Source organism: Lentinula edodes, assembly GCF_021015755.1.
Source record: "Lentinula edodes strain Le(Bin) 0899 ss11 chromosome Unknown C8R40scaffold_47, whole genome shotgun sequence".
In the NCBI taxonomy this organism is placed as follows: Eukaryota; Fungi; Basidiomycota; class Agaricomycetes; order Agaricales; family Omphalotaceae; genus Lentinula; species Lentinula edodes.
In genome coordinates, this window is record NW_025764353.1 from 47,862 (window position 1) to 68,605 (window position 20,744).

Sequence of the window (20,744 nt, forward strand, 5' to 3'; positions counted from 1 at the left end):
AAATACATTTCAACGAGAACCAAGCAGTAATTCTGCTACTCTTGAACCGCTTATATGATTCATATCTGTTGAAGTGAAGGGGTAGGATGGGGGTGTACTTGATTCACTTAGTGACTCCTGCTTTTTAACACATAGTAGGCCTCTTTGGCTACGGATTATTGTATTAGGAAATTTAGGATGTACCGTATCAAGAAAGAGCAGACCTTTTTCCAAAATTGATCCAAAGAGATTCAATCACAAATTGTAGATATACCATGCACTATGATTCCCCAACCCCTGCTTCTCCTCCTCCCTACTCACCATCGTCATCCTCTTCTCCGCCTTCTTTTTATTCTGCGACCACAAATAGCATAAGTTCGCCGTGCAGAATACCATCGCGACGATGCTCAGCACCAGGAGGGTTATCGTTGCCTTCGTGTACCTCGGCGCGGGACTGAGCGAGCCTAAGAGCCAAGTCGCGAGTATTCCACCAGAGTTAGTCATAACGAAACCAAATGCGATGACGGTCGCGCGGCGAGTTTGAGGGGAAGCGTTATTAGCGTTCCATGCTGACCCGGTGGGGGCAACGGTGTAGGCACCGGTAATGGAGAAGAAGAGGGAGCCGTATTGGACGTGGGTTGATTTAGACCCTTGAAACGTGTGGATTGTTTAGTCTTCTGTATCTCAGGTGCGGAGCTTGGAACAAACCTAGGAACATCGCAAAACCAATGGCACAGAAGATGACCGAAACGATAGAGACGATTCCACGACATCGGTAGCGGTCAGAGATGAAAGACGCGATTACGGATACGACGCATGCTACAGCGAATGGTGGAACAGACATTAACTGTGCGTTAGCCGCTGTGTAGCCAAGACTTTGAATAATTGATGGTGAAAAGCTGGGACGAAGTGCGTTTTAGTTCAAGACACAGTTTTCCTTTTAGTTCGAAGAGAAAAACATACTAAGCCAGCCCATACAAGATCGTCCCCGAGCAGAAAAACGCGATATTACAGAACCAAAGTTGCGGAAGCTTCAACGCTTCCAGAACCTCCTTCCAACTGAACCCATCTTCATCTTTCTGTGCATTATCGGAGAGTAGTTTAGCGTTAACATAGTCTTTTTCTTCTTGGGTAAAGAACCACGTCTTGTCGACGGATCGAGGGAGAGTAAAGTACGAGGATAGACCGAAGAGGAATGTGAATAGGCCTTCCAGTATGAATATCCACGACCAGCCTGGCCGATTACCGACGCCGTCCATGTGGATGATGCCATAGGCAAGGATTCCGGAGAATGCGCCAGAGAGAGAGGCAGAGGCGAAGAACGCTGTTACGCTGTGGATGAATGATCAGTACGAGGTGTGGCTAGGACCTGTGTGAAATCCTCACCGCAAATTCATCTTATACCGAGGATAGAAGTACGACAGATAAAGCACTAGTCCGGGGAACACGCCGCCCTCCAGGAGACCTAGAAAGAACCGACATGCGAGAAGACCTGAATACGTTTTGACAACACCTTGCAGCGTGGTGACAATTCCCCAGAGAGTCAACATTGTTGGCAGCATGAGATTAGGCCCCACCGCCTAGTGTCAGGATATTGTGAATTAGAAAATGTGAGATATGAGGTGCATCAGAGTGCAACACACCTTAAGCAATAGATTCGAGGGAAGTTCAGCGACAATATACGGCACATAAGTCACCGTTAACGCAATGCTATACTCCTTGTTCGTCATCTTGAGGTCAGTCTGTAATCCTGCCACACGCGCGTTCGCAACGTTCGTTCGATCCTATAAATTGACATACAGCGATGAGCAAAGGACAGAAGCAATCAAACGAGGGTTGAACAGACCAAGAACGACAAGAAATAGAACATGGCTACAACTGGAAGAACACGCAAGTCGAGTTTCCGCCAAACTCTCGCTTCCATAGCGGGATTTTCGACGACATCAAAGCCTTCGAGGGAAGACTCTGAGCTTGTTCTTTTCTCTAGCTTGGAGTGAGAATCAGATTGCACGCTCTTCTCGGGTAAGCTGTTCTGTGAGATAGCGGAAGCCATTACGGAGCTGACTCTCAATTCTGGGGACGAAGGATACGTCTAGCACTAGCAGTTTCCGAAAGATGGAGACCGAGGGAAGTAGCGCACTCGCAAAGTCACTGTTAAGTTGCTGGGGACTTTCTTATACACTATTTTTGCTCCAGTGAATGATGGATACTGAGTTTCGGGGTCGTATGAATTCCAGAAGCGCTTCGATATTTGAATAACAATCCCGATATGCACATGTGGTGAATACGAAGCCGAACAAGATTGGTAGTTTGGTTCAATCTTGTGGCATCATGTTGATTGTTGAGTGTTGATCCCAATTTTTGGTGAAAGGTCAGAGTTGTTAGAAGGCAAATCGAGGGGGAATTTGAATACAACGGTGATCATGACGGTGCCTCTTGCACACTAAATCTCATGGTGCCAACATGGTGCCTTCAAACTGACCGCGGCCCTCCCTGACTCTCCATTATTTGTAATCTTCATTCTTTTGTAATGCCCAACCCGTGCCCAACCATTTGCAAGAATTGAGAAAAAATCAAGTGTTTTTTCTCCAGCACTTGTGTCGGATGATGGTCCCTGGAGCTTTGAGATACATATGTACATCATCAGGTTCCCGTTGACCGGTTCAGGATCCACCCTGCGCTCAGAGCCCGCACATGGGTCAACATCTACAGCGACATATGTGTGTTCTCGCAAGGAAAGGTGTTTTGTGCTGCGAAAACAGCTTATACACTGACCACAGAATCAAGGATAGTGGGTGGTACTTACGGCGCTGGGCAGGAGTTTGCCAGAGTTGTTTGCCAGGAGATAGTATAGGTTTCAGGGTGAAGATGCTGGCATGGGAAGAAGGATATACTGATGTTAGACAGATACAACAGATAGACAATTGATGCTAATTTATGGGTGTCTGGTCGGTGTATCTGTGTAAACAAGGAGGCGCGTACTTCGGATCAAATCTCTGACCCAGCCCGACCAGCGATCACCACTATCACCACGTGCACTAGTTATCCCAATGAGGTCCAATCTGGGTCCAATGCCCATGTTGTCTCGACAGTCTTCTTCAACGTGAGTGAATATTTATATGTTGATAATTGGTACATTGAAAGTAATGGTTTTCAGGTTCTGTACACACGCGACTTCCAGTTACGCTTATGGATGTCGACGTAAAGCTCGACGCTTCAACAGTATGGATTTTCTTCTCGACTTGATGCGACGTTAGCTCATGAAATATATCTCCGCAGGAAATCTACATCCCCAGAAATGAATATGATTTCGTGAACGACGACCTGAGTACACCGACTGACACCGACTGACACCGACGTTCAACTTTTCGGTTATCGTTACCTGTTCTCAAGAATCAAGCGCGCAAGGATCGACTCGATCCACGTCGGAGTTGCATTTCTGTCCGGGGAGATAGGAAACAAATCACAGATCTACGGTCAATTCATTTGAAATCTGGCAGGTCATGAGAGGTCTCTTTCCGAAGGTTGTCTCATCATCATCATATCATTCGGAGTATGTACCGCCAAATTCTTTGCACGAGGCGAGCCTAGTGGACTAGACTTTTAAAGAGTTCACGAGGGTCGGACTTAGGCACTTTTTACCCTACGTCGCAGGTTACATTGACGCTCTCGAAATGGCGGACTCGGAATTCCATGTTCAACTTCAGTGCGTTCACCTTCGCAATCCACTACTGGAACACTGACATGAACACTGGTACATATTCTCAAGATATGGCCCGATGCTTATTGGAGTGTTCCTCAACATGATTTTGTACGGGGTGAGTCGACGAACGAGTTACCCTTGCTCCTATTCCTGACAATCCCTCTGCAGGTTTTACTCAATCAGGCATGCGCTTCGATGTTCTTCATCCTATACAACCTCCTCTCAAACCCCTTCACAACGTACAGATGCTCTTTTATTTCAGGACATACCCATTGTCGGCGAAGTTCCCTTCTCGTTAACCCGATTCTTGTTTACCCGATTTTTCTAGAGATACGATTTGGGTTCGGCTTTTTGTAAGCATTTACGGAGTTACAGAAACGTCCGGAATAAGTTGACTTACCATGCGTATTCGACCAGGTCGCTTATCTCTTCATACTGGAGACTGCAAATACGGCCATTGACATGGCTATGATGTATCAACCTTTAATTGCGGAATACGGTGTGCCGCACTACCGGTCATTCCCTCGCGTTGATACTGATTTTCGAGATCAGGAACCCAAAAAGCGGTCATGAATTTCCCCACTCGTGCGTAGTGCATGCCACATATTGGATACATAAGTGATGAAAACAACCTTTGCTGTATCGCTAGTATTCCTACTGGGTGAGTTTCAACAATCAATGAACCTGTTGGCCTTGAGACTCATGGCTCAATTTGCCAGAACCGATATTAATAGTCAGTCGGAAAAGTTTCGAATGGAAATCGCTGACTGACAATCACTCATGTAGGTATTAATATCTACCCCAATCCAAATTTATTTCGCTTGGAGAATCCGGAAGATTACTCAGACGTACTGGATACCTGGCGTTGTTGTAATGTTGGCGTTAGCGTCCTCTGGTCAGTACAATCGATGTTGTGTCCTTGAGCACAAAATATACGACTCATGCATTTTTCCACAGCTGGAGGTTTCATAACAGGAGTCAAGATTGCGAAACTCAAGCTCTTTGCTGACAAGCCAGAACTACACTGGTCGGCGCTCTTGTGGTTCCTAACAGCCTGTGTCGCCGATTTGTTGATCACAGGAACGCTGGTTTGGAATCTGGTATGTGCAGTGTCAACTCTCTAACCATATTTGATTCGAGGACGCTTGAGGTTGATTATTGACATTGTGTTAGGCTCAACGCAAGACGGGCTTTGCAATTACGGACTCGGTGGTTGACAAAATCATCAGGAGTAGGTTATAAAGACAGTCGGATATCGAGCGCGATTCTAAAGCTGCTTGTTTACTTAGTGACGGTACAAACCGGGATGATAACGTGAAAATTATTCGGTCATTAAGAGTATGTATCAGATGTTCTAATGGGTTTGCTCGACAGTTCGATTTGTGCCATTGGCGACGTTGCTTTCTTCATGGCCTTGCCGGTGAGTTGGAATGCATTTTGGGAATAATCGGAGCTGAATTACCTCGTTGGTTACAGCATACTGGACTGTAAGCAACAAGATCAGTTCTATCTCGTTTGCTCAATCACTTACTCTGCTGGATAGAAACTTTCTCTGGGACCTTACGTTAGCCAAACTCTATACCAACTGCCTAATGTCAACCTTGAACGCGCGAGCGGGCCTGCTGAGGCCCAGTCAAAATTCATCTTCTGGCGTGCAACGGAACGCGTTAGATCGTTCGACGCACAGAGGGTCTAGGTTTCGTCCGGTGAGAGATATGATTCATTGGAACGACTTTTATCTCAATGACTTACCTGCCGACGTCTTTAGATGGACAGGTTTGCAGAGCATCCACGTACTGTGAGCACTCGCAGTGGATATGATATACACCTTTTAACTTCCCTCCTTTGTTGCTAGATCATGACTTCACCGCACGTCTACGAACTTGATAATACCAGGACATTCGATTCGACCCGCTCTGGTGGAAAGACACCGTTTAGCCTTCAACAAGACGTGGAACTTGGTATTACGGTGACCAAGGTACGTTCCTTTCGGCGTCCCTCGTATGATATCTAAACACGTTGTTGTTTTTGAAAGGTCATTGAAACAACAGAAGATTAAAGGCGTAAATATACCCTTCTTGAGTAGTAGGTACTGTAGATTGTCTGTGTAGTTTTATGTTATGAAAGCCAAGTAGTAACGATGAGAGCCGCTGCTATGTGGCGCCATTTGCGTAGTCAATGTGGGAATTTTATCTCGATGTATAGCTTGCGTGCCAATGCCAGTCAAGACAATTGACCTGCAAGCCTAAACTATCTACCTATCTATTTGTGGCTACACATACTGCTCGTACCTCCTTCCCAGGTTGAATATTACTCAGGTACGATCGCAATCCTCTAAAAGTGTTGCAGATCTTCCCCATCCACTTACTTCGACGAAAGATGTCCTCAACAGATACATAATTGACGGAGACATCAGAAAGATTAATTACTTGTACTTACTTACCTGAACTCATATTGGTGGTACCGTGGTACACTGAATATGTGCACAGCGGAGACGCGAGCTGGACGCGAGTATTCCGCTGATATTCAGGGCCTTCGGAGATGAATCACAGAATTGGAAGGTAGCAATGACATTTGACATTCGTCTTGCTGGGCGTCCTCCTAAAAGAGCCACCAGGGTAATTTGCCCAAGGAAGTCCCCACCTTCAAGTTGACCGAGCTCGTCTCTTGCTTGTTCAGCGATCTTTGTGCGCGCGACATGGTACATTCACAACAAAGTTTCTCGGTAAAAGAAGACAACAACATCGAAAAGGGCGCGAGGTCTTCGCTAGAAACTTCCAACGGCGCTGATGTTGTTGCGGACTCTGCAATAGCAGGCAGAGTCTGGCGGAAACTCGATTACCATCTTCTCCCAATTATGTCAATGTTTTATCTCCTGTCGTTCTTGGCACGTACCGCGACGCGTCCTTCACCTGTTGGCTTATTCATGTATCACAATTTGCAGGATCGAACGAATGTTGGAAATGCGCGTGTGGCGGGACTACAAACAGATCTTGGAATGTCGAACAAACAATATTGTATCGCGTTAACGGTCACATATGTCCCTTATATCGTGTCTGAGTTACCTTCGAATCTCGTTCTCAAGGTATGTTTTCCAAAAGATCTAGAAATGTTTATGACAGCTTTTCTGTACAGGCTGTCGGGCCCCATTTGATGCTTCCAACGATGTTGACTCTTTGGGGAATCGTCACCACGCTGCAGGGAATTGTCGATTCTTATTCAGGTTTTCTGGCCTGTCGGTTCTTCCTGGGTCTCCTGGAGGGTGGCGTCTTCCCTGGACTTGTACTTTACCTTTCATACTTCTATCCTCGATACAAGATGAACACGCGGTGAGTACTAATCTGGTCAGGAATAACCGCACTGATCACTTGTCTTCAGCGTTACCCTGTTCTTTTCATCTGCCTCTCTCTCAGGAGCATTCTCCGGAATCCTAGCGTATGGAATTATTCGGATGGACGGAGTAGGAAATCGACCCGGATGGTCTTGGATCTTCATTCTCGAAGGCCTATTCACATTTCTGTTCGGTCTTTCGTCATATTTCATCTTTCCTCGATCCCTCGACAAAACCTGGTTTTTGAGTCCTGAAGAGAAGAATTACGTGAAGGGAAAATTACTGGAAGATACCCACAAGGAGGAAGAGGTATTTAGCTGGAAAGAGGTCCTCGAGGCACTGAAGCTTCCTCAATTGTGGCTCCTTGGCATGGCGTTTTTCTTTGCCGCGACTATCCTGTTCGGCCTGGCTTAGTTAGTGGTTTCAGATTCTATGTGCTTTACCGTTCGCTAATGACAGGTATCTTCCGCATAGCTTTTCTCCGTCGATTATTCAAGGCCTTGGGTACACTGCAGCTGATGCACAGCTGATGAGTGTGCCGCCTTACGCTGTCGCTTGTGTCGTTGCTTTGATTTCATCTTTCATTTCCGACCGTTATCGATGCCGAGGGGTTGTATGTATTGTATCCGTGCTTCTCTGTGCTATCGGGTTCGCAATGTTCCTCGGTGTGTGAACCTGTTCCTCTTGTGAACCTGATCTCAAGGATCAACTATCCTCCCGCACTAGGATCTGAATCAAAGCGAGTCCAGTATGGTTCTCTATTCTTCTCTGTCACCGGTGCCTACATGGCTCCACCCACCCAAGCTACGTGGAATGCAAACAATGCCTCCCCTCAGACCCGGCGAGCAACAGTGATCGCCATGGGCTTCATCATGGGCAACTCTGGTGGCATTCTCGCCACTTGGCTGCTTGGCTCGTTGAGCCCTGCGCCCAAGTACACCAAGGCAACAATCACGCTCTTAATATTTAGTCTTCTTGCAGCGCTATTTTGTGCGCTCAATATATTGTATCTGCGGATAGCGAATGCTAGGAAGGCAGAACGAAGGAAAACGATGGATAGGGAAGAAGAAGCGCCTGGGCTTGGGAATCATAGTGCTTGGTACATATATAATTTGTGAAAAATGAATGATTTTTCTGACCGAGGGATATTGGAATCGGTCTGTCCTTGGAAATGAAATTACAAGTTAGCGCACAAAAAACGCTCGTGATATTGATCCTGAGACTCAGAGGACACAAACGAGTTCGGAGTTCAAACGTTCAAGATTGAACTATCTTCGAACTGTCCATGGCCAGTGGCTACAAGTAAACAGCCGCTTTCGGTGCATCGAGAGAAGTCATGGCATTGAATAGTCATGGATGAACATTGGACAATAATTCAAGGTGCATCAAAAGGTCTATCGCGCGCTGTCTTTTGTTCCGCATTCAAATTTCCTACATCGACATATGCGTACTCGTGGCAGCTTTTCGCCTATGTATGTAGCGGGTATCGAGGCTATTCTTGTTTTCTGTGAGCTGACAGGTGACCCACAATCTATGTTATACTCGATACTGATCGAATGACAACGGTTGGTAGGCGTTGTTCTGATATATTCAAAAGCTTTTGTCTTCTTGTACTTTGTTATGCTTAGAGAACAACAATATCAGTAACCTCGTTCGCAGTTCAGGATGACGATCCAACGGTTCTCAGCTATCTCCTGTAGGCATACACATGGCGACAGGACAGAAATTAGATAACGTCGTCCGTTAGAATAGTCCTTGTTCTTTCTATACTCTAACGGTATTTGACATTTGACAATGTACTATCTTTGTACTTTAAAGAACTTCAAGTTAGTGCGTGTACCTCAGCTACCACCCCACCCCACCCCACCCCAACAACATAGCGACAGTTCTTCCTTCTTTAATCCTCTCAATCCTTATTCTCGTAGGATCTACTTTATCTGAATGCAATCCTTCAGTCATGGCAGGCGCAGCGGCGACGCCCTCACATATCCAACAACTATTAGTATGTTCACGTCTGTTGCTTCAAGTTCAAATTGATGTATTGAACGAACATCCTGTAGATCAGTCTGGTGATGAAAATACCATGTCCAAGGAACGACCAGTGAACTTGAAAGGTACTCAGGCAGGTATGGATACCGATGAGCCACTGTCAACCCAGCAAGAAAAGAGTATGCCGCCGGATCCATGTCTTCGTTGAACCTTGTTCAATTTTTCTTAGTGGCTTTCTATATGGTCGAAGCCCAAAGACTCGCAGGTAGCTTGCAGCCTCAAATGGAGAAACTGATCAAAGATGAAATATCTTTGCCCTTATGGGAGCCCGCATTCAATGTGCCAAATTTGGAGGTTCCGCAAAAACACAAAGATTTCATTCACAGCCTGAAAATACCTCGAGCTCGAGCTCCTCACGACCATCTCCCTGACATGTTGTTATATGAGTTGGGTCGGTTTCAGCAAGATGAACACTTGAAAGCCCGTTTACGGGGTTTGTTTACAAAGCACTCCAATCACAAGTAAGATTCCGACAGGCGATTCAAGTTCTCTATGTCATTATGCTTAAACTCCATCCTCCAGGATATTTGTCAACACTTCTGGTGCTGGAAAAACCAGACTTGTTTTGGAGCATTTGTGTTCCAATTGGGGCCTCTATTTCTCTTGTCATAATGATTCTCATGTTGGTTCCAAAGACGTGCCTTCCGCCATGTCAAACATCAGACAGGCTTTGTTCGGAAGCACACTTCCACACGCACCAAGTCTTTTGGTTACATCTGCGGATATCGCTGTTCATGCCCGCCATACAGGTACAGAGCCTAATGATGTCACAGACGAGGACGTTCTTATAAAGAGGATTGAAACATTCAGGAAAGATGTTCAAAAAAGTGAAGAGTTCCGTCAAGCCCTTGAAAAAAATCAACAGCTTGCTTGCTCCGAGCTTCTTGTCCCATTACTCTCTCGGTTGCTTGTCTTCCAGCAATACATCATTGCCATTCAGAAGACAAAAAAAGATTTGAGTCAAATGGATCACAAACGTCGATGGCTGCATCTGCAGCTACATCCTCATTTGTTGAGCAGCAGTGGTAGTGACGGAGATGATCCTTTCAAGCAGCTCAGCAAGGATCTCATTGCCTGGTTTGAGAGACAGGGCATCGATTTATCCCAGAAAATACGCATCATGCAGTTTCTTTCACAGGAAATACTGGTATGGATGAGGCAGACTTTAGGCCAGGCAAATAAATCCACACCAATTTACATCGTGATTGATGAATGCCAGTTTGCTGTCGCAGACATGGAGGACTTCTTTCGTTCAGCCAATTGGACGGCGAGGCGAGGCATTCTTCGTGAGATAGCCCGATGCTGGGATGAATCACTCAATAGTGAAAATGGAACTGGAACTAGTGCTTTCATTTTCACGGGGACAGGATTGTCCAGAGAACTTATATCCGACGTGATTTCCTCTGTTGTTGTGAAGACACAATCCTTGTCCAACGTTTATAATACTGGCGCGTTCGATGACTTCAAAGCCCAGACAGTATACTTGGAAAAGTTTTTCCCTCCGGATATATGGCACACTTCTGGCCACCTTCGGAATAGAATTTACTATTGGCTGCGAGGCAGGCAAGTCATCACAATTGCGTCGAAATAATTTTGTTAGCTAATTGATGTTTATAGATATAGGTTTACTGCGGAGTATATGTCTCTTGCATTACAATGTGGATATCAAAATATGCATCAACTCCTGGACCAATACATCTACAGCGTAGCCTGCTTCCGCCCTGCAGATTTTGAGGACCCCGAGAAAGACTTATTTGGGATTGTTGAACTACCTAGTCCAGCATTTGGATTCGAAAAACTCAACGAAAGGATGAGGCAGAAAATAAAAACCATTGCTCACGAATACCTTTTCACCTCGAAATTGGCAACTTACTTGGGAAGTGATGAAAGAGCATACATTGAACTCGGGCTTGCAAGAATAAGCGGCTATGATGGGAAAAAGTCAGTCAAAATTGACGAGCCTCTGGTTCTACTCGCTTGCTCTGTGTGGTTCAACGAGCAAAGACCTCATACAGTGTATAAAACACTGGCCGATCAGATTGATTATCACTACCCTTCGACTGGGCGCAATGGGTTTGAAGAATTCATGTCGTACTATCTTCTGCAAATTCTTCAAAAACCTATCAAGTTGAACGAGGTCTTTGACTTCAATGGTGCGGATGACAGGGGCTTGGGAGATAGGGAAGCACAATTGGTGACACTCCACCTGGATGAAAGCCAGAAGCTTGTAGAAGGGAAAGTCAGTTTAGTGAAAGGCGACTCGACCCTCTTTGGACCAATTGGGCTGGGAATTGGGACGAAAGACCACTCCGCTCTGAGCGAATGGCTGAGTTTGAAGAGACATGCCACATTTTGTTTCCCGATGAATTTGATGGGGCCTGATATCATGTGTTTCCTGAAGTTGGAAGGCAAAGTTTCAGGCAGCTTCACCTATATATGCCTCGCAATCCAGTGCAAATACCACCGGACTAGATCACTTGAGCCCGAAACTCTCAGGGGGGCTATTGCTACAGTCACTCCAAGACGTTTCTTTCAAGTAAGCCATTGTCACTGTCGTCGATGCTCAGCTGGCTGATGGATGGTGTTACTCCATTTCAAGAAAGACCCCAGTCTAGATCGGGTGTCCAAGCGGGAGAACATTTTGAACACTCTTCAGAACCTCAAGTTCAGGGATCCATCCGCGGGTCAATATGGTATCATACGCATTGTATGCGGCTTTCCGGTCAAGGTGGATCTTGCCAAAGCTTTTCCTCAGGCCCAAACGACAGACAAAGACAAACGACAACGAGTGTCAACCCAGGACCCGGACGAGGGCGATAATCATCTATTGGGAAAATTGAGGATTAGTCTGTTGATTTCAACGACGAAGAACGAGCATCCCACAGATATTCTTGATGTCATCAGGGACAGGGCGGTCGATGCCAAGAACGACGGATTGAGTTATTTTGACGAGAATGATCCTGCTGTCTTGGGAATTGACCAAAGGGGAAATGCTGCCAGCGTCAGCGACACAGTTGTGGACTCTGTAGAAATCGAGTTCTCGTCTACTGGCTCAAAGCGCAAACGCAATGAGCTGTAAAAGGCTGTGGATCGTTGTTCGTTATTTTCAGCCGCTGAAAAGCCCAAACCAGTGTTCGAGTTCAACTTCAAGCTCAAGCTTGAAGCACGGAGGACTAAGCATACTTTACGCTATTATTACTTCTTGTTCGTCTATACTTAGAAGCGGAGTCTGGTGTTTTTGTAGCATGGATTTTGACGAAGATACTTCTTGAAGCCGGTTTCCTGAGGAGTCGGTATGAATTAATACTTTTGCTTGTCAGTTATGTACAGTACATTGATGCATCGACGTGTTGGTTACCGTGGAATTAGTCGTGAGAAATTTATATTTATAGCAACCGGTGCAGTGGGACCGAAGACCTTGGCAATGCCCAATGGACCAGCAAGAAGCTCTCAGAAAATTTGCCGACATTGGGAAGCCAGACCTTGCTACCGACTTTCTCTATACATGTCTTACTCCTGAAGTACGCGAGAAACTTACATTGGAACAATGTGCCACAATTCTATCAGAAGACCCTACGTTGCACGAGAAGCTTAAGGAGGCACATAGATCACAGAATCTGGAGGCGCTTGACAACCTTTGTGGTGCGTCTTTGATTTTTTTGCGCGATAAAATGTTTAATCTTACCAACAGTCCATGTTAAACGAATTGCATGGAGATTTCATCCTCGTCTGGGGAGGATGAACGAACTGATTCGGTCAATTTCGTTGGATGGAAATATAGCATCTATAGCTAGAGGAGAATCGGAACAACATTTTTGGACGTCGAATAGCGACGATGCACAAATGGAGACCACGGTTCACGTTGGGAGCTTGCGTATTCCATTGGGGAAACCGAATGATGCAGTCCCTCTGATCATTCTCCATGAATTGGGTAGCTTTCAGCATAGTTCCAAATCTAGGGAAAAGTTAGACCGAATTTTTTCTTCATCGAATCACACGTACGAGACCATTTGCCCTCTGCGAAGAACGAAGTAATTTATTTCCCTAGATTCCTCGTGAACACATCGGGTACAGGAAAAACAAAGCTCCTCTTCGAAGGCCTATGCCTCCATTGGGGATTTTACTTCACGTGTGCTATAGACGCATCCTGCCTTGGATCATCCGATCTTCCTTCTGTTCTAAACCAGCTAAAATGGGATAAAAATTGGACGTCTTACCTACCACGTGCACCTACTTCTGACTCTGACTACTCCTCGTCCTTACAAGCCAATAGACGATTAGTGTACCGCGCGGTAAGCGAAGTTTTGTTGGCACGGTTCCTCGTCTTCAGGATGTTTCTGGAAATCTGTTCAAAGCAGGGATTCTGTCTTGCACAGCGGCAACGCTGGTTGGAATTACAGATATCCCCAATGAACGTCATACCGTTATACGACTTATTCGGAATGATCAAATCTAAAATTACAGATGCTTGTCTAAGTGACGAAGAACTGGATGAGGCGATGCTGAACTTGTTGGACGAAATACAGAGCACATGGGAAATTGCTGCTGGTGATTTCTTTTACATCGCAGTAGATGAATCAAACGTAGCGTCGCGAAAGCACGAGGAGGCGTTTGAAGATGAACACGGCCGTTATCCTATCTTGAAAGAAATCATACGCAGCCTCCGACGACGGGTGGGCTATTTTCCCTTCAGATTTGTTGTATCTGGCACGATCATTCCCGAAGACCATTTTCAGTCGACCGTCGGCGAGTGGGATGATTTTCGCTGGTGCTCAGATACTGGGTCTTTTGATGACCCAGAAGAACACCGCCGTTATGCCACCAAATTTTTGCCTCCCAGATTTGCCACTTCAATCTCTGGGCAGGCTTTATTGGACCGTATGTGGCAGTGGTTGCGTGGACGGTTTGTTCAGGTCTACTGTTAAAATATACATTGACTTATACATTGCAATTTTTGATGGTTAGGCATCGTTACACAGCGTCCTTTCTTGCAGTGTTACTCTACAACGATTTCCACAGCCCTCATACGTTGCTGGGTAATTATGTCGAAAATATCACTGAATATCTTCCTCATGATAACGGTAAATACTCGGAAGGAGAGAAGGGTCGTTCTAATGATTGGTACCTACCACTTGGTCATAAGGGACTTGGCTTGCGTATGTTGAAAACATTGAGATACCATTACTATATGCGTTAACTTCATTTCACTTCTAGGGTCACTTAAAACAGTCACAGTAGAAATGCACCGTGCAGCCACTTCCTTTTTGAGTACTTCGACGGGTTGCATTGACTGCTTAACAGAGGATAGAGTCCTGATCACTGAAGATTACGGATATTTCATTGACCCTGACTGCGCTCAAATTGCACTCAATGAGCCCATAACAGTGACTGCTGGCGCAATGTGGCTCAAGAAAAATTCTTACTTCGGTTTTGAAAAGTTTATCAGGATTTTTTGCAAGAGATCCGAGGTTTTCGTTCATCCTACTCATTTTGCACATTTTCTGGCTTTCTGGCTTACCTCGATCTCGGGACCTCCCTGCGAAATTCCAGATACGTACAGAAGCTTTGGATCACCCACAGTAATACCGAGCCACTGCAAAATTTCAGATGCGTTCAGAATCATCGGATTACCTGCAGCCCTCCCCGAAATGAAACTTGTCACTTTCACAAAGATAGAACAACGATTTGAAGCAGTGGACGTCCATCTGCGGGAGGACATCTATGGCAAGCTGGTTTTTATGGCCAATAGTAACGAAGATATACTCTCGTGGTTCAAACACGAGCGGGACGAACCATTCTGTGCTTTGTTGTCTTCCTCGAGCAACACTGTGATCCTAGTATTTTGCTTACAACGTGCCGATGAACAATCGTTCTGGGTGTTCGTACGGATTTCATCAAAGTCCACAAATGAAGAGGATATAGATTTTGCGCAGGAGATTGACGACCTCCACCCTACCAAAGTCTTTCATGACCAGGTACGTACCAACGCGTTGCAATTTCGAGCTCTCCGAAAATGAAAATGATTAATTGACTTCCAGCCTGACATACTTTCGCTTCTCAGCAACTTACCGAACCTCTGTCTCGAAGTCGGAGACTTCGGTGTCCTCCGGATTTCGGGATCCTCCTGGGCTGAGAACGCGAGCGAAGATAGCATTCCTCCTGAACGACGTCCGGCTGGGGTTTTGAACATTGACGGCTTGGACGAGGCTGAAAAGGGGGTTCCTTATGAGGAGTTTATGCGTCGTCTTTCGCAGGCCATCGTTCAAACCAAGAAGAAGGTGGAAACTGCGCTTCCGCCACCAGTAGTCGAGGACTCAAAGAAGGGTAAGAAGCGCGGTAGATCCTCGACTGTACTTGAAGATAGCGCAACTACCCCCAGTGTCGCTAGAACTCGCAAAACCAAAAGCGTTCGGTCCACTAGGGGAGATGTTTCGGATCGTAGGGCTGCCAGCACTCGAAGAACCAAAAGCCTGAAGTCTACCAATGTGAATGTTACAACAGGATCTGACAACAAACCTGGGCGTTCAAACGATCGTCAAGTCACTGGAAGGATTCTGCGATCTCGTCGCAGTCTAGGTCGAATCAGCGATGTTGCCCCAGGACGTGTTTCGACTGTGGTGACTCGTCCTGACCGAGTTGAACCTATAGCTTCAACGTCGTCTTCGACACCATACAACTTGCGCAAGCGATGAATGGGTTATTTGCTGTCTTGATCATTTTTGTATTCATCATATTGGATGTACGTTTATACCGACAGCGCCATGTATTCCTTCTATCTATCTATGTACCAAATGTCAGTATCTACCCGCTTGAATGCCAACTTTGATACCGATATCACACTATGTACAGAAAATGTAAAAACCGCGGTTGAATGGGTGTTGGCTCCGTACGTTGTCACCTCCATGTTTAAGCGTGCATTTCATTTCAGACCACTGTCGACGTTGAAGCTTCTGAAGGATTGTTTATATTATTGTCAATGGTCATATTTATGTAGTGGGTTCGTCCTCCGCAAGTTGCACCATTGGACCTGTAACAAAATTGATTCTCTAGGAGCTAGCTCGCCAGCTCAACAAAAAAAAGGCAGATATCCTGGATACCCGCTACATAGCCGAGAAGTTGTAGCAGTTGACGAGCGTGTCCTGGCCTAAGATGTATCTGCCCTACCAAATATACAGCAAATACGCGACAAAGGCACTTCACATACAGGAAACCTTAAATTGAAATGCTAAGGCAAATGGAAAGGTTCCCGATGCATTTCACCGTAGGGAGAACCCTGAACACAGCGATGTGAGTTGTGGAAATTCATGTAGTTTAAGTCCTGAGAGAATCGAGCGACTGAGTTGATCATGATCATAAGAGCAGGATGAGACAACGGACTTCGAGTCACGAGGAAGTCCGATGGCTTAAACTTGGTGGTAACGACCGAATGAAGAACGACATACAGCCTGAGATGTTGTGCGCACAGGAAGAAGGAATCTTGTCCTGCATATTATCTGATGATTCCTGGCGAACAGGCAGCGATTCACCAGTTGACGCCCACTGTGCACCTTGATCGGTAAAAGAGATAGGTGAAAGATAATATAATTCAAACGAGGCTGAGATCCGGGGCTTTCACTCGTCCAATGAAATCGAGAATGGAACCAGTGGTAAAATTCGAGCATGGAGGGAGGTTGAACGAAAAAGTGATCATGAAGGGAAGATCGGGTGAGAGAGAGATAAAAGGAGATAATGTAGACTCAGCGACGAGCGTAGTATATTGCACATGTTTCATCGTATTCCATCAAGGTATCAAATTGCTTGCGAGAACAACAATACGGCAACAGCTTTGACGAATAGGCCCGCATAAGGGGTGGTGAAGTTATCGTGGTCGTGGTACGAAACCAAAGTAACCTCGGCCCGGTTTGTTTTACCAACAATGCTCAAGCGCTCAACCATACCCTCGATTCCTCGGCACTCAACCATCAAGTTTGCTCCATGGATTCTCTCGCGAAGCAGGAGGTTTTCATTAAATTCCCGGACATTGAGAAGCTCGCGGTCGCGTCCAGCTTCCTTCATGCCTATCTCGCTCCTGAAGTACGCGAGAAACTGTCGGTGGAAATCTGCGCCACGATTTTGGCGGCAGAACCTACGTTCCACGAGAAGCTCAAGGAGGCACATAGATCGCAGAATTCGGAAGAGCTTGAAAACCTTTGCAGTGCGTCTTCTGATTACCTCTGTACGACAAGATATTGACGTGTGACTACCAGTTTATCTCAAACAAAATGCATGGCGCTTTCATCCTCACCTACAAGAGATGAACCGACTGATTCGCACAATATACTCCGATGGAAGGATAGCGCCAATAGCTAGAGGTGAATGGAAACGACCTTCCTGGATGTCTAAGAGTAACGATGCACATACGGAAATCATGGCTCACATGGAAAGCCTAGATATTCCAGTAGGAACACAGAACGTGGCAGTGCCTTTGATTGTTCTCTATGAGTTAGGTAGCTTTCAGCACCATGCCAAACTTAGGAGAAGGTTGGACCGGATTTTCTCTTCTTCCAACCACACGTACGAGGCTAGTTGTTCTCTGTGAAAAAAATCGAGCCACTGACTCCACGATTCGTAGGTTTCTTGTGAACACTTCCGGTACAGGAAAGACCAGGCTTCTCTTAGAGGGCCTGTGTTTCCATTGGGGATTCTATTTGACATGCGCCATCGATGCTTCTTCCCTTGGAGCGGCCGATTTTCCTTCTGTTTTGAATGACGTAAACTGGGACCATAGCTGGACCTCTTGCTTACCGCCTATCTCTGATTCTAATCACCCCTCATTGCTACAGGGCAATAGACGGCTAGTATATCGTGCGGTCAGCGAAGCTCTGTTGGCTCGGTTCATCGTCTTCAAGATGTTCCTAGAAGTCTGTTTCAAGCAAGGATTTTGCCTTGAACAACGACAGCATTGGTTGGAGTTACAGATTTTTCCAACGAACATTACACCCTCATACGATTCATTCAGTATGATTAAATATGAAATTACAAGGGCTTGTCTAAGTGACGAGGAACTAGACGAAGCCATGCTGCACTTGATGGAAGAAATCCAGACCATATGGGAAATGCCTGGTGGCGATTTCTTCTATATCGCAGTGGATGAAGTAAATGTAGCGTCAAGAATGCACGAGGAAGCGTTCGAAGATCAGCGCGGTCGTTATCCTATTTTGAAAGAGATCTTACGCAGCCTGCGACGACGGATGGGTCAGTTGCCTGTTAAATTTGTTATTTCGGGCACCATCATCCCAGAAGACCATTTTCAGTCAACCATCGGCGAGTGGGATGATTTTCGCTGGTGCTCAGAAACCGGGTCTTTTAATGATCCAGACGAACACCGTCGTTATATCACCAAGTTTCTGCCACCCAAGTTCGCTATTTCAGTACCTGGGCAGGCACTGTTGGACCGTATGTGGCAATGGTTGCGTGGACGGTTTGTTCAGGTCTACTGCTGCTATATCCAAAAATTATTGACTGCATTTTCTATGGTTAGTCACCGTTACACAGCGTCCTTTCTTGCTGTCTTACTGTACAACAATTTCCACAGCCCTCATACGTTGCTGGGTAACTATATTGAAAACATCACTGAATATTTTCCTGATGATAACGAACAATACTCGGAAGGAGAGGAGGGTCGTTACAATGATTGGTATCTGCCACTCGGTCATAAGGGACTTGGTCTGTGTATGTTGGAAACATTGAGGTACCATTACTACCTGCGACGCTAAATTTATTTGAATTTTAGGGTCACTTAACACAGTCACGGTAGAAATGCACCGCGCAGCTACTTCGTTTTTGAGCACTTCAACGGGTTGCATTGACTGCTTGACAGAGGACAGAGTTCTGATCACTGAAGATTACGGATATTTCATTGATGCCGACTGCGTCCAGATTGCACTCAATGAGCCTATGACGGTGACTTCCGGCGCTATTTGGCTCAAGAAAAACTTTTACTTCGGTTTTGCAAAGTTTATCAGGATTTTTTGCAAGATTTCACAAGTCGTCGTTCATCCGACTCATTTTGCACATTTTCTGGCCTTTTGGCTCACCTCGATCTCGCGCCCTTCCTGCGAAATTCCAAATACGTACAGAAGCTTTGGATCACCCACAGTAATACCGAACCCTTGCAAAATTTCAGATGCGTTCAGAATCATCGGATTACCTGCAGCCCTCCCCGAAGTGAAACTTGTCACTTTCACAAAGATAGAACAACGATTCGAAGCAGTGGACGTCCGTTTGCGGGAAGACATCTACGGCAAGCTAGTTTTCATGGCTGACAGTAACGAAGATATCCTCTCGTGGTTCAAGCACGAGCGGGACGAACCATTCTGTGCCTTGTTGTCTTCCTCGAGCAATACTGTGATCCTAGCATTTTGCCTACAACGTGCGGATGAACAATCGTTCTGGGTGTTTGTACGGATTTCATCAAAGTCCACAAATGAAGAGGATATAGATTTTGCGCAGGAGATTGACGACCTCCACCCCACCAAGGTCTTTCATGACCAGTTACGTACCAACGCGTTGCAATTTCGAGCTCTCCGAAAATGAAAATGATTAATTGACTTCCAGCCTGACATACTTTCGCTTCTCAGCAACTTACCGAACCTCTGTCTCGAAGTCGGAGACTTCGGTGTCCTCCGGATTTCGGGATCCTCCTGGGCTGAGAACGCGAGCGAAGATAGCATTCCTCCTGAACGACGTCCGGCTGGGGTTTTGAACATTGACGGCTTGGACGAGGCTGAAAAGGGGGTTCCTTATGAGGAGTTTATGCGTCGTCTTTCGCAGGCCATCGTTCAAACAAAGAAGAAAGTGGAAACTGCGCTTCCGCCACCAGTAGTCGAGGACTCAAAGAAGGGTAAGAAGCGCGGTAGATCCTCGACTGTACTTGAAGATAGCGCAACTACCCCCAGTGTCGCTAGAACTCGCAAAACCAAAAGCGCTCGGTCCACTAGGGGAGATGTTTCGGACCGTAGGGCTACCGGCACTCGAAGAACCAAAAGCCTGAAGTCTACCAATGTGAATGTTACAACAGGATCTGACAACAAACCTGGGCGTTCAAACGATCGTCAAGTCACTGGAAGGATTCTGCGATCTCGTCGCAGTCTAGGTCGAATCAGCGATGTTACCCCAGGACGTGTTTCGACTGGGGTGACTCGTCCTGACCGAGTTGAACCTACAGCTTCAACGTCGTCTTCGACACCATATAACTTGCGCAAGCGATGAATGGGTTATTTGCTGTCTTGATCGTTTTTGTATTCATCATATTGGATGTACGTTTATACCGACAACGCCGTGTATTCCTTCTATCTATCTATCTACCTAATGTTAGAACTTTGATATCGCTAGCGCACTATGTACAGAGAATGCAAAACTACGGTTGAGGAGTATTGACTCCGTACGCTTTCACCTGTACATTTAATCGCGCCTTTCATTTCAGACCACTGTCGTCAAGGATTGTTTATGTCTATGTTATTATTATATTTATTTTGTAGGTTCGTTCTCTGTTGCGCGATTGGACTCGTAATTTTGTTGCAATAAAATTGATTCTCTAGGAGCTAGCTCACGAGTGTTCTTGTGTGTGAATGCTGAGACTCATATATGTATATTGATAAACGAGGGTGAGGACTATTTGCAGGTCTTCGAGATTGTTATTAT

General features: G+C 45.8%; 8 protein-coding genes across 8 annotated transcripts; 7 read left to right on the top strand and 1 right to left on the bottom strand.

Moving 5' to 3' along the window:
* Positions 1-234: 234 nt before the first annotated feature.
* C8R40DRAFT_1057501 (major facilitator superfamily domain-containing protein) lies at positions 235-2,032 on the bottom strand (the record flags this gene model as incomplete). Its single annotated transcript, XM_046225154.1, has 6 exons — positions 235-629; positions 688-878; positions 943-1,311; positions 1,366-1,559; positions 1,623-1,763; positions 1,826-2,032. The coding sequence occupies 6 exons, from the start codon at positions 2,030-2,032 to the stop codon at positions 235-237; spliced, it is 1,497 nt and encodes a 498-aa protein (XP_046081247.1).
* A 1,717-nt stretch (positions 2,033-3,749) lies between these two features.
* On the top strand, positions 3,750-5,325 carry C8R40DRAFT_1018187 (uncharacterized protein; the record flags this gene model as incomplete). Its single annotated transcript, XM_046222961.1, has 9 exons — positions 3,750-3,797; positions 3,928-3,956; positions 4,011-4,035; positions 4,100-4,210; positions 4,469-4,577; positions 4,640-4,782; positions 4,856-4,913; positions 4,972-4,996; positions 5,175-5,325. Coding segments are annotated over 9 exons (699 nt in total), but the record flags the coding sequence as incomplete, so codon positions are not given.
* Positions 5,326-5,882: 557 nt separating this feature from the next.
* Positions 5,883-8,206, top strand: C8R40DRAFT_1127270 (major facilitator superfamily domain-containing protein). Its single transcript, XM_046229052.1, has 7 exons — positions 5,883-6,000; positions 6,075-6,569; positions 6,627-6,767; positions 6,818-7,011; positions 7,061-7,426; positions 7,488-7,678; positions 7,740-8,206. Exons 2-7 carry the CDS (start codon positions 6,381-6,383, stop codon positions 8,129-8,131), a joined length of 1,473 nt encoding a protein of 490 aa, XP_046081249.1. The 5' UTR covers positions 5,883-6,000; positions 6,075-6,380; the 3' UTR covers positions 8,132-8,206.
* A 626-nt stretch (positions 8,207-8,832) lies between these two features.
* Positions 8,833-10,281, top strand: C8R40DRAFT_656751 (uncharacterized protein). Its single transcript, XM_046235790.1, has 4 exons — positions 8,833-9,015; positions 9,074-9,523; positions 9,585-9,811; positions 9,873-10,281. The coding sequence occupies exons 2-4, from the start codon at positions 9,198-9,200 to the stop codon at positions 10,019-10,021; spliced, it is 702 nt and encodes a 233-aa protein (XP_046081250.1). The 5' UTR covers positions 8,833-9,015; positions 9,074-9,197; the 3' UTR covers positions 10,022-10,281.
* Positions 10,282-10,296: 15 nt separating this feature from the next.
* C8R40DRAFT_1057528 (uncharacterized protein) lies at positions 10,297-11,031 on the top strand (the record flags this gene model as incomplete). Its single annotated transcript, XM_046225155.1, has 2 exons — positions 10,297-10,629; positions 10,663-11,031. Coding segments are annotated over 2 exons (702 nt in total), but the record flags the coding sequence as incomplete, so codon positions are not given.
* A 514-nt stretch (positions 11,032-11,545) lies between these two features.
* C8R40DRAFT_656770 (uncharacterized protein) lies at positions 11,546-12,418 on the top strand. Its single transcript, XM_046235791.1, has one exon. The coding sequence runs from the start codon at positions 11,641-11,643 to the stop codon at positions 12,139-12,141; it is 501 nt and encodes a 166-aa protein (XP_046081252.1). The 5' UTR covers positions 11,546-11,640; the 3' UTR covers positions 12,142-12,418.
* Positions 12,419-12,465: 47 nt separating this feature from the next.
* On the top strand, positions 12,466-15,900 carry C8R40DRAFT_1127285 (uncharacterized protein). Its single transcript, XM_046229053.1, has 6 exons — positions 12,466-12,704; positions 12,754-13,060; positions 13,111-13,965; positions 14,028-14,218; positions 14,277-15,037; positions 15,101-15,900. Exons 1-6 carry the CDS (start codon positions 12,494-12,496, stop codon positions 15,752-15,754), a joined length of 2,979 nt encoding a protein of 992 aa, XP_046081253.1. The 5' UTR covers positions 12,466-12,493; the 3' UTR covers positions 15,755-15,900.
* Positions 15,901-16,854: 954 nt separating this feature from the next.
* C8R40DRAFT_656828 (uncharacterized protein) lies at positions 16,855-18,961 on the top strand. Its single transcript, XM_046235792.1, has 5 exons — positions 16,855-16,934; positions 16,987-17,256; positions 17,309-17,615; positions 17,674-18,522; positions 18,583-18,961. Exons 2-5 carry the CDS (start codon positions 17,037-17,039, stop codon positions 18,815-18,817), a joined length of 1,611 nt encoding a protein of 536 aa, XP_046081254.1. The 5' UTR covers positions 16,855-16,934; positions 16,987-17,036; the 3' UTR covers positions 18,818-18,961.
* The last annotated feature ends 1,783 nt before the right edge of the window (positions 18,962-20,744 follow it).

What these genes read in the sequence shown, in the direction of transcription:
- C8R40DRAFT_1127270 (XM_046229052.1), top strand. Translation starts at nt 6,381, where the DNA reads ATGGTACATTCACAACAAAGTTTCTCGGTAAAAGAAGACAACAACATC. An exon ending in CGATACAAGATGAACACGCG is followed by an intron (nt 7,012 to 7,060) that starts GTGAGTACTAAT and finishes ACTTGTCTTCAG; the next exon opens with CGTTACCCTGTTCTTTTCAT. An exon ending in CGGGTTCGCAATGTTCCTCG is followed by an intron (nt 7,679 to 7,739) that starts GTGTGTGAACCT and finishes CTCCCGCACTAG; the next exon opens with GATCTGAATCAAAGCGAGTC.
- C8R40DRAFT_656751 (XM_046235790.1), top strand. Translation starts at nt 9,198, where the DNA reads ATGTCTTCGTTGAACCTTGTTCAATTTTTCTTAGTGGCTTTCTATATG. An exon ending in ACAAAGCACTCCAATCACAA is followed by an intron (nt 9,524 to 9,584) that starts GTAAGATTCCGA and finishes TCCATCCTCCAG; the next exon opens with GATATTTGTCAACACTTCTG. An exon ending in TGTTCATGCCCGCCATACAG is followed by an intron (nt 9,812 to 9,872) that starts GTACAGAGCCTA and finishes TGAAACATTCAG; the next exon opens with GAAAGATGTTCAAAAAAGTG.
- C8R40DRAFT_656770 (XM_046235791.1), top strand. Translation starts at nt 11,641, where the DNA reads ATGGTGTTACTCCATTTCAAGAAAGACCCCAGTCTAGATCGGGTGTCC.
- C8R40DRAFT_1127285 (XM_046229053.1), top strand. Translation starts at nt 12,494, where the DNA reads ATGGACCAGCAAGAAGCTCTCAGAAAATTTGCCGACATTGGGAAGCCA. An exon ending in TTTTCTTCATCGAATCACAC is followed by an intron (nt 13,061 to 13,110) that starts GTACGAGACCAT and finishes TTATTTCCCTAG; the next exon opens with ATTCCTCGTGAACACATCGG. An exon ending in TGGCAGTGGTTGCGTGGACG is followed by an intron (nt 13,966 to 14,027) that starts GTTTGTTCAGGT and finishes TTTGATGGTTAG; the next exon opens with GCATCGTTACACAGCGTCCT.
- C8R40DRAFT_656828 (XM_046235792.1), top strand. Translation starts at nt 17,037, where the DNA reads ATGGATTCTCTCGCGAAGCAGGAGGTTTTCATTAAATTCCCGGACATT. An exon ending in TTCTCTTCTTCCAACCACAC is followed by an intron (nt 17,616 to 17,673) that starts GTACGAGGCTAG and finishes CACGATTCGTAG; the next exon opens with GTTTCTTGTGAACACTTCCG. An exon ending in TGGCAATGGTTGCGTGGACG is followed by an intron (nt 18,523 to 18,582) that starts GTTTGTTCAGGT and finishes TTCTATGGTTAG; the next exon opens with TCACCGTTACACAGCGTCCT.